Source organism: Grus americana, chromosome Z, assembly GCF_028858705.1.
Source record: "Grus americana isolate bGruAme1 chromosome Z, bGruAme1.mat, whole genome shotgun sequence".
Taxonomy (NCBI): domain Eukaryota; kingdom Metazoa; phylum Chordata; class Aves; order Gruiformes; family Gruidae; genus Grus; species Grus americana.
In genome coordinates, this window is record NC_072891.1 from 32339337 (window position 1) to 32351070 (window position 11734).

Sequence of the window (11734 nt, forward strand, 5' to 3'; positions counted from 1 at the left end):
AAACTCCAACAGTGTTGAGTATTTTCTTAACAGAATCTGAGGTTCGGGAAGAATTTTGTGGTAATTTTCTAAAGAAAGCAGTGTGGGTCACTAGTCTCGTTTTCAGCCGAAAATACATTTTGTTCTAAACGGTTTCCTCCTAAAATCTACCCCTTTGCTTCCTGCTTCCTCCTAGCAAGTCCAAGTGTCCTAAATACGGTGAAGTCCTTGACTTCTCTGTTCACAGGCTTCTATGAACAATCTTTTATAAACTTACGTTGTATTCCAAGGCAACCCTTGCTCTAATACATGCCAAGCAATGAGAAACTACGAGTCATGTGAGAGAGGCAGAATTAAGCAGGAACAATAAGCCTGCACTTGCAGCATTTATTTCCCTTGGAGCTGCAATGTGAAGCGTGTTAGCACAGAAAGTGTTACACACTCAGTAGAGGTAAGAAGAGGTACAGTTTCTTAAACAGCTTCCATAAATTCTGTATAGCTGCTTTTACACACATACACAATATGCCCTCTACCCAACAAATATTTTAGCCTTCACTTTAGTCATCTAAAAGTTTAGCTTTTAGCCATCTAGTTTGACTTTACTGGAAACTCCAAGAGCACATTTCTGTATAGACTCTCCCAGTTGATTCACTAATGCTATATAATTTGTTAGGAATTAAAAATACGTGGTTCATTTTGGGCCACTTACTTTTTAGCTGTTCTTATTTTTGTCTCTAACAACTGATCATTTGTTTTGTGGCACTGAAGTATTTAGATAGCATACTTTGTAAAAAGTAGGTGGGGACAAAGCCAAATAAAACTTTGAATAGATGTACTGCATAGATTCCTTGAGTCCAAACAGTGCAACTTTTTCGTCAGTTCAAAAGTTTGAGGTGCAAATAAAGCAGACAAGTCTAATAATACATAGACGTGGAGGTCTACAGATACATAGACCCATTTATGGCACCCCGAAGTACAAAAACTAATAGTATTTAAGTAACAGTGGCTTTTTACACTGACTAATTTGACTCTTTTTCTTTGGTTGGTTGGGGCCTTTTTTACATATATATAACCTTTAAATACTGCTTTTATTAAAATAAAAATTACTCAGTAATAAAGATTACAGTTATTATTTTAATACTGTACCAAAAAGAAGGATGTTACTGACTAGAGATAAGGGAACTTCTAAACCCAATGAGGCAATGCAGGGTATCAGTGACATTCAGTCTGTTGGAAAGTGAGACTCCACAGTAAATTTAGTTTTTCTATTGCATCATTTCTGAGTTACAGTTCTACAGAGAAATGTCAATGCTAAATGAATACTTATAATCAGGCCTTAGTGCCTTTGTCAGGAAAAGGACATCAAGAGACAAAACTCCATTATTATTTAGATTAATGTTGTTCATAAAATATAAATAAATGCATTAAAATATTTTCTTTTTTACATTTAAGTAATAAACAAACAAACCTCAGTAACATTCAAATTTGAGTCTGTCAGACAGGCTGTTCTTTTGCTTGTCCCAAAAAACTAAAACATTGGGTGGGTGAGATAAGAACAAAGTACAAGATTCTCAGGCTCTTTAGAAATGAATTGTCAAGTACTGCTGTCCCCCTATTTTCAGGCAGCAGTGAATTATTTGTTCGGACAAGAACATACTTTATGGACACACATTCAAACTCTTGAAGGTCTCTGGCTTCCAAAAAAAAAAAATCAAAAAAGAAATGCCAAGAGAAAAGTATTTTAAATTTTCGAGGTTTCTTACTTCCTCATAAGAAAACCATAACCAGAGTATTGCGCAGTACCTTCACCCAAAATTGCATATGCCAGTGGAGGAGGGAGCTGGTTTAACTTTAGGCAGAAGTTAGGAAATAATTACTTTAGAATTACTTTAGTTTAGGAGAAGTCTCTATACTTCCTTAAAGCAAACAAATATTCTTGTTCTAGTTAATAATAAATAGGAGCTGTGAATAGAAGTCACAAAAATCAGTGAAATACTTTACAGAAAAAGCATCTTCTAAATTCAAAAGTATCCTTTTTCCTCTCTAGCTTCACCATGAACAACACAGTTCCTGCACTTACACATCAGTATCAAACATATGAAAGCCTTAGTAAAAAAAAATAGTTTTGGGGTATATTTGTCTATGCTCAAATGAACTTCAAACATATATTTATACATATGCATCTAAAAAGAAAATGTTGTACATTACCATCCTGCATTCTCCAATAAATTCCGTGTAATGGGCTGAGGCACTGAGCAGTTGTAATAACCCATGCCTATATAGGACCTCCATATCTTGTTCTTGCTTGCAATATTGTATAGAGTTTCAAGGATTTCATTTTCACCTAATTGAAAAGAAATCATGACAGAAAACTACAGTTACATATAATGCTAACAGTTTTTAACTGAAATGCCTTGTACCCCTGTGTAAAAAAAATGCAACATTGGTGATGCAAGTATAAACAGTAGCAGACTAAGGTGCAAACCAAGAACAGTAAAGATAAAATAATAACCTGGTAAAATATTCTGGGGAAGTTTCAATTCTACCAAAATTCTGGAAAATGCAAGAACTGACTAATAACAGGATTTCAACCAACATGGAAACAATAGTGAGAGAAACAGCTGCAGGCAAATGGTTTCGGGAGCCCTTTTTGCGCTAATGCAACATACATTCTGGGTGTCTTGCACATGCATTAAAATACATCTCAGAAGGCACCTTTTAGTAGCTAAACCTTGCAGAATCAGCACTGGATGAAGCCGTAGCCATCCACAACTTGATTGTTTCCAAAAGAGCCATATTCGTGTCAACCGGGCTCACACCAAACACCCAGGATTTATTTCTTAGTATTAAAGAACTTGATTTTCTCGCATTTTCCCTAAATAGCTGATAAAATGGAACAGTTCTTTTCATTCAATTTTAATACGCTTCACCAGTATTTCTTGCTTAAGACATTCCATTTAAGATTAACTTTTAAATGAGTCTGCCAATCTAGTTTGGAGAGATTACAACAGAATGCTTCTTAAATGTTCAGATGGAAAGCATCTGCACTCTCTCCCTCCCCCAACTATAGTTTAGTCTTTGGTCTTGCTTCTCAATGCTTCTCAGTCTCCTGAAAGCTGTGCCAAAATCACCTTCAGTCAACCTGTTCCTAGTAGTCAATGAATAATGCTACTCAACATCTGTCAAAGGGAACGCTTTACAAAATATTTTGGTACCTGAGGATGCAGAAAGACAGTCAGTAGTCTGAGATTACGCAAAGCAATAGGCCTGCCCAACGTAATAGACCCAGGTGGAATTGGACACTGGTCCTCCTAGATGGGGAAAGCAGATCTTTTTTTCTTCCCCCCCTCCCCAATCTGACCTTGGAAACTGCTGTACTGGGGCAGTTGCACTGAGTTCTGTTCATTCTGCACCGCAACTGCAAAAGCAGACTTTGGAATATAAGGCTACAAAGCACCAAAGCAGAATAGCTTGGGCCCTGGATGTCTCAAAATCTATTTGCTCTCCATAAATTACCCCAGCAAAAGAGATCAAGTCAAAACAGTTAATGCTGTGAAAGCCAGTGGCAAATAATTCTCTAGGTTTTGAATTAATTTCTTCTGCAGCCATAAACAAGGATATTATAATTTTAGTTCTGATTTCAAAACTTATCTCTCCTTTTTACTCAAAGCGCTACTATTATATTCCTTGTATAAAGATTAATTTTTTTTAAAAATCCTCTGGTTTTCAATTAATTTCTTCCACAGTCACATCATACCTTCCACAAAGTTATTTTTTTACTGATCTTCAGTTCTCACTTCAAAGTTCATTTCTTTCTTGCCTTTTACTCAGTGTTACTATTACATCTAATGTATAAAGATTAATTTCTTGTTTTCAGTAAACTGCAATTTTTTGTGGAGACTCAAGAGTCATGTGTTTATTATACTTGAACTCAGCAACATCCAGGACAAAGTTTCTAAAGCCCAGGAGTCAGCAGCTCCGTTCCCCTGTACTCCTCCCACACAGTTTATTCCAGACAGATGCGCTTGCTTGTTTTTTTTAAGTGATAGTTTTAACACTGCAGAGGTCTTCCTCCACCACTTGCAAACCAAAAGTTTGATGAAAGACAGTTTGGGTGCAGTTTGAGAGGGAGGGCTGTATTCTTGCAGAATTCAAACATCAATGATGTTTTGACAATGTTAATGAATTTGCTCGTTTAACTCCAAATGCAGTTGAAGGCAGAAGTTGGCTATCATGTAACTTGCTCACTAGCCCAATGTCACACACAAAAATGCATTAAGAGTGAGATTTCTGCAGTAAACACATACCACAAATACTGTACTATGTGGCAGATAGCATTTCGTTTCTTTGCCCAAGTGGACGTTTCTTCTAGAAAGTCATTTCTCAGCAAATATACCTCACCACTACCACATGAAGACACTGAACTTGTGCTAGAGCTCTCTGAGATAGTACCAATTTCCAAACCGATTCAAGGCACAAAGCAAAAAGCCTAGTAAGACTGTAAGCAGCTTAGGTAGCAATTAAGCTGAAGAGTAGAACCACATCCCACCTAGAAGAGATGTGCTGATAGATCGCAACACTGAATATATCTTTAATTATTACATTTTTACGAGCCACCTGTGAAGGCAGTTACACTATTAATCAGGGTGGTGAAATGCTGGAGGGCAACACTCCCTCCACTGCTGGCTCACCTCACCCTGCCTCTTTGGTCACTACAGAGGCAACAGCAGCAGAACAGCTCAAATACCCATCTCCCACATTTGGCATGCCTCTTTGAAGAGACCTGGGATGAACGCTCCTTCCCCCATGCCCTACACTCCCTTGAAGCAGCTCATCGCAGCATGTCTTTAGGAAGACAGCCCGTGAAGAACTGCACTCCTGAGTAACAGAAGTCAATAGCCCCCCCGATTTGTCTGTACAGCCAGGCTTAGCTAAGACCAAACATAAGCCCATGTAGATTTATGATGATTTAATTTTCACAAATTCAGTGTTTGCTTTACACTGATATGGTTCTGAATTCAAGAAAACCTAATGTAGACATGAGTGAGGGAAATTAACACAGAAGTTGGGGTCCAAAAACCCAAGAGCAAGGGAATGAAACTATTCTTAACAGCATCCCCAGCACAGACAGGAGGAGATGGAGGAGATGCAGATGGGCTCTTCGCAGCGGTGCGTGGCAGGGGAGGCAGCAGGACAAGCTGAAATGTGAGAGGCTCAGGTTGGAGATAAGGAGAAGCCTTTTCCCCTTGGGGAGCAGGGTCTTCATCCTTGGGGGATCGTGTTCTAAGTGGGTGAAGCCCTGAGCAGCCTGGTCTGAGCCCACGCTGGGCAGGGGCTGGAGACCTCCCCAGGTCCCCACCAGCCTGAACGGGACCCTGTGTCTCTGTCAGTAGGTGTGGTTCCCACTCCACCAAGCCTAGCTTTTAACAGTGAATTTGCACAGTATTATTTGTAAAAGGGGTCCAACACTGTATTGGTCACTCTGTAAATAACTAACACTAGTATGAAGGCAGAAGAATGCCAACCACAAGAGTGATCTTTTGTATGCTTAAAAACTCATTTTCGAATTCAGAATGAAATTGCTAAGTTTTCAGTTTAGCTAACAAGAGTTACAGAAAATTACAGACTTTTTCTGCTGTATAAGGTATATATACCTTGGAGCATATGTAGCGGAATCAGTGTATTCTGGTAAATATTTATTTAAAGCTAAAACATATGAAGATTAGGATTTTAGCAAACTTCAATACATATGGTTGAAGAAACACAGCTTGCAAGATGTTGTGTTGGGTTATTCACATTTCTTATAAATTCCCCCCAGCAACAGGTGAAATAAAGAATATCCAAAATTGGGAAATAAAGCAGAATAAAAAAATTGACTACTGTTAAATAGTTGGAAACTGGCCATCACACTAAGCTGTTAGTTTCCAGTTTTCTAAGACAACATGGTTGAAATGCCTTTATCTTGAATTTTATTGGGTGTAGACTACACATTCTTTAAGAACCTTGTTCAGCAAAAATTGAAATTGCCAGCTAAGTCACTGTAGTTGATCTTTATTCCCCTATCAACTCATTTGATAATATGATCAAAGATAGTATCCACAATAAAGTTCATTGACCTTGCAGTACTGCTACCTTAGAACTGCAGAGAAAATTCACTGAGGCTTCCAGTAGTAGTTCTGTGAGGACACTTCATGACTGCTACATCCACAGGTAGAAAAGGCAAAATATAATCACAAAAATAGTAAGAGAGAGTGAATTATCAGATTATAAAATTATAATACTGCTATTTCTGCTAGTGTTTTAGTGGTTAGGACAGTCCATTTTGCCTTGAACTTGTGAGATACCTGCAAAATAATACAGTACCCAAAAAAGAGAAAGAAAGAGAAAAATCAAGACAGAAGGAGCAGTTTGAGTTGTATAACTCAAAATTTACAACACAAAAGGGAGGAGACTATTTGTCTGATATCATTTTGCTCACATTATGCCAGGTCTTAAAAAAAAAAAAAAATCTAGCTTCTGAGATCAAGGAAGCAAAATCTTTGTAACAATTGATATAAGAAAAAGCGGATGAATTTATTTCTCTTGCTTTAGCAATTAATTTGATCTCTGTTAAATAAAATCAGATTACATTGAAGCAAAACAGCTCCAAAGCACTGGCAGACATGTAATAATGCTGCAGGACAGCACAAGAAAAATGCCTGTTCCGGCTGCCGAGTCCGACCAGCAACTTCCCACCAGACAGGCAGAAAGCCAACACCATCTGTTGCCCTGCCTCCTCTTCCTCCTCCTCCTCCTTTCACTCAGGCCACCTGCACTCAACGGAGCCTGCCTGGGCAGCAGAGGCAACCTGAGGATGCTGCAAGGAGCCGAAAGCACGCAGGGGCTGAGCGCCAGTAAGAAGCCTGCCTTTCTTCATCCTACGTCTTTGGAAAGAGGAGCAGCAGCCCGAAAGCGCTGCGAGGAGCAAAGTGCCACCAGTGGTACTGCAGATTCCTGCAACACTTGTGGCAACACTCTGCAGGATTAGTTACCCCTGCTATAGGTGTCTGAAGCATACAGTGTGGAATCCAGCAGCAGGGAATCCAAAATTACTAAATCAGCTCTAAAAACCCAACTGACATCAGGAGCTGATTATAAACTCAACCAGAATTAATTTTTAAGTGGCATTTAAAATACAAAATCATAGTTAAAGCCAATTTAACTGCATGAAGAGCAGTTAAATTTGAAGATACAAATAGTCTTACAATATGACTGCTTCTGAGCCATATCGCTTCTAAAAATGTTTAGACTGGAGACCCAATTAGTTTCTTACACACATTTTATAAACTAATGTTTATAAATTCTAAAAATTAAGAATGTAACTGGAAACATTTTGGAAAAAAAAAACCAACATAGCAGAGTTTGTAGACTCATTTTTGTAATTCAAAGCATGAGCAAAAAGCAGAAAAACATAACATGTACAAAGCCTACCCATTAAATAAAGATGGGCATACAACAGCAGCATTGCAGGGATAACTACGACTGATACAGACAGTAGGTTTGCTGGGATAAAAGAAAGAGGATTACTCTTATATAAGATGATCTGTTCTTTTACTTCAAATGGGTCAATCACTATATCCATGCTAAAGCACCTTCAATACCTAAAGAAAAGCTGACAAAGTGTACTTACTCTGACAGTGGGAAAAAAGCTCTGTAATACCAGCTGATCATAATTAAGTTTCAAACAGATGTCTAGCCTTGTTGTAAATATCAACTGAACAGAAGTTACATGCCAAAATAACATTTTCCTTGAACTGTATCTGCAGAAAAAGCTGACTGCAAAAAAGCCCCATTCCAGAATTAGTTGAGGTACGGGACTGCAACTTACTGTTAGGACAAAGGAGACATTTTGCTGTTTCACCCCTACTGAGTTTCAGTGGCATATTCAACACTGTCAGTGGGCTCACAGCAGCAGGAACTTTTAAAATGGATTTTTTTTTGTCAGAACAGGGGGACAGATACTTCTGTCATTTTATGTACCAAAGGAAGCAACTCATTTCAGAAACCTCCTGGCACAAGCTACATTCCTTCTCTCCTCCATCACTGACCATGTATGTATGAGAAGAAATCTACCAATACATGAACACTAATAAGTATTGGAAAGGCATTTCTAGCACAGGTGAACTTGTACCAGCAAAGCTTAGCATTTGCCAGAATGGCTTTTTCATTCATGCATAAGCAAAACAAATGTCCAGTAAAGGCTAAAGACTTTCCCTCTCAATATATTACATCCTTCAGGGAAGTAATGAAACTTAATTCTTCCACCAAAGAGTAGGGCTATGCTAAAATATCTAGGAAAGACAACACATGTACAAAATATTGTGCTTCTACTATAAGCAGAGGTTTTATTTATGAGCAGTGTAATACGCAATACCATTTAAAACAGCTCTTTAATATATGCTGCATCCACAGGAGGATTTTTTATTTACTGCTATTGCATACACACAGACAATTGATTTTCTTTTAGACAAGTTACTTGTTACATTACCAAGGGAACTGTAAGGCAAAGCAATCTTTCCTACTGCCACACCTAATGAAAATTTGAAGATACGCGCATATATATATCAAATGTACAGACCTGAGACAAGGCCTAAAGCTATAAAAGTTTTAAAACCCCATGAATACAATTGCAGAGATCTGTAATACTCACCCAGACATACTATTTATGGTGTGTGCACAGTTTTCTTGAACTGCATATCTAATTCTAGCTGTAAGCATTGACTTCAGTGCAAGTTCAACTGCATTTCCTAATACGAAGGAGTAGCTCAAGCACAGCTGACTTGTTCAGCCGCACTATAACCTGTGGAGTCACTATGATTATGGTTTTTAATTGAAGTTATATGGGAAACTGGAAGTGTTTTACTCAGACTACAGTCCCTAGGTACAAGATGTTCAATGGGAAGTTGTGCAACTTCAAGCTAAGACTTTTAACTTTCCTTTTACAAGCTGTTGAGTTTTCTGCTACCAATATAGTGGAAAACTAGTGACAAAAATCTACACGTTGAAGTACAAAAGACAGTTAGTTCATCACACTGGCTGCAGAAGAAAAAGCAACAGCGTGCAGAAAAAAGTTTTCTGTACTTCATGCAAGCATCTCTTTTGAAAACTCAACTGTTGCATGCTGTGCAATGTGAAGCTCTGCATCACAGTCACATTCTTCCGAAGTTTACTCTAAGGGAACAAGAACAGCATAGCAAGTGGAACAAAATGCCAGCAAACTAAATACACTGTCTGCTAATTAAGTCCTGTTGCACAGCGAGAACTTGCATACCACAGAATGTCAACTAATGCACAGCAGTGTGGGAGAACTTCAAAATTGCTATGCAAATCAGCATGAGAACACATAAAACTTCACTAAGATTTTTGACTTAAGTTGACATCACTGGTTTAGTTTTCAATAATGTACAACTATTTTAATGCCCAACTGTGCTGTATCACTCCTATGTGTGTTTTAGTAATGTAAAACTTCCTAAGAGTATCATACGCTAAATAAAACAACAACAACAAAACATAAGAAAGGTTTTCAAGAAGTACTTATTAGTGACAATCTACATTTAACTCTTCTTAAAAATATAATAATCTAAAAAGTTCTTTTCTCCAAGGGTAAGTGAAAATCACCCATCAGTCAGGGAGTGCCTTGATTAAAACACATTAATCATAGGAAAATATGCCAAGCAATACTTGCAGCAGTTATACAGACAGAAGGTGGTGATTAAATTCCACTTCTCTACCACCTTCCCCATTTTAATAAGATGGGAAGTTGCCAAAAAAACCACTGTACTAGTGAAACATTTTATAAGTAGAAAGATTTAGTCAATACTGTATCCCTCCTGGCTAGAATCTGTCTTTTCAGGCTCTAGTTTTCCTGGCTGTTCATTGTGGCGCTGCCTCTGGTGCGTGATGTCATCTTGGAGTAACCAGATTGAACTGGCCGGGAACCTCACCGGAGCTGCAGGCCTGAAGTTTACACTCAAATTACAACGCATGGATGAGCAATGACAAAAAGCCAGCGAGAGGGATGAAATCTTCTACAAATCGGGCAAAGGATCTTGACACAAATATAAAGTTAATACTGATGTAATTGACTCCACTATCTGAATGGCCACTAAGCTTTGTTAGTTTCAGTGTAATTGTTTAGCTAGGTGCATTTTTAAGTGTTTCTTTCACTCAGGGGATTTTCAGTATGATGTTCACAGATACCTATCAGGATTGCAGTTACACAGATGTAAGTTTTGTGCTGTGACTGCTAACTTTTAAAAACGTTAATATCTGAAAACTCATGAAATCACATCAAGTTTTCTACAGCAATTTGTTGCATTATTGTAGTGCCAGAATTGCTGGCTCAGATGTTTTGCATCCCTGCAGTTTACCCATCTCCCTCAATCAGATGGATTCAAAATGCTAGCCATTAGTCTACTGTGTACCCATTATATGCAGACACAGGTTTTGCACATTATTGGAATACGCAGGTTATTATTGGGTGGGGGAGGGACAAGAAAGAAATCCTGCTGAAACGTAAGAGCCAACAAAAGACAGTGGCCCATTTGAAGCTACAGTCCATGCTAAGAGGATGATTTTTAGCCACACTTTTCCCTCCATATCAGACTCTTGGAACAAAGTGAAGGCATTTTAGCACTTGAGCTCAAAAACGGTTTTTCGGGCAACTCTGGTCTGCCACACACACTTTTTCCTATCCGTTTCCAACACCACAGCAAGAAAAGCAGCAGCCGAACTATTCTACCGAGTAAGTATGTGAAGATTAAAGTGTCGGTTATGGTACCGCTACACTTATTTAAGCATTATCCTTCATTTCACTTCAGCAGGGAGCTCTGCTCGTTACACGTTTCAGCGGGGTCACTCTTGGGGCGGGGGGGGGGAAGGCAGCACCCCAAATCCTGCCCCGCGGGCGCTGGCGGCCGGAAGAAGCCGCAGGCAGAGCAGGGCAGGGCGGGCAGGGCTGGGCCGGGGGGGGGGGCGGGAGCACCCCGGGCCATGCGGTCACTTACAGATGTGGTCATCCATCCTCAGAGGCCTCCGGAGACGGATGCTGGCCGGGATGGTTTTATCCATCAGCTCCTCGACGCTCTGCAAAGAGGCGAACACACGCCGTTGTTAGCCCGTACCGGGAGGGGACCAGCCGCGCCGCCCCATCCGCCCCTCACGGCACGGCGCGGCGCGGCGCGGGCACCTACCTGCACCCCGACGGCTCGCAACATCTCCTGCTTCTCCCGCTCCCGCGGCCCGATGTGCCGCCGGGAGAAGTCATCGTGCCGCGGCAGGAGCTGCTCGATGCACCGCGCCGCCTCGCCGCCGCCCCAGCGCCGCTGACCCCCCGCCGCCGCCGCCCGCAGGTGCCGCGGCACCCCGCGGGCCACCAGCCGCCCCCACAAGCGCCCGCAGCTCTGCATGGTCCGGCGCTGCTGCTGCTTCGGCTGCTGCCGCTGCCGCCGCCGGGCAGCCACACTTGCGTGCGAGGGGCGGCGCGGCGCAGCCCCTCACCGCCGACGCCAATGGGGCTCGGGGGCGGTGCCGCGCTCGCCCCGCCTCGCCGCCACCTGCCCGCCCGCCCCCCCGGGCCGCTCCGCTCGGCCCTGACCCCTCTGCCGGGCCCGGCCGCCGAGCATCCCTGCGGCGGGGCCGGCCTGGCCGGGGAGCTCGGGGCGCGGCGGTGCCCCCGGCTCGCCTGGGCGGACGCTGGTGATGGTTTTCCTAGGAA

General features: G+C 41.2%; 1 protein-coding gene across 1 annotated transcript in view; it reads right to left on the minus strand.

Moving 5' to 3' along the window:
- The window catches only part of GLDC (glycine decarboxylase), a 48680-nt gene extending 37192 nt beyond the window's left edge, over nucleotides 1-11488 (minus strand). Inside the window, exons 1-3 of the mRNA XM_054810218.1 lie at nucleotides 11211-11488; nucleotides 11025-11103; nucleotides 2188-2323 (exon numbers count right to left, since the gene is read on the minus strand). Of these exons, the coding sequence (XP_054666193.1) occupies nucleotides 2188-2323; nucleotides 11025-11103; nucleotides 11211-11426 (431 nt within the window). The 5' untranslated portion in view covers nucleotides 11427-11488. The remainder of the gene's footprint in view (nucleotides 1-2187; nucleotides 2324-11024; nucleotides 11104-11210) is intronic.
- Nucleotides 11489-11734: the final 246 nt, after the last annotated feature.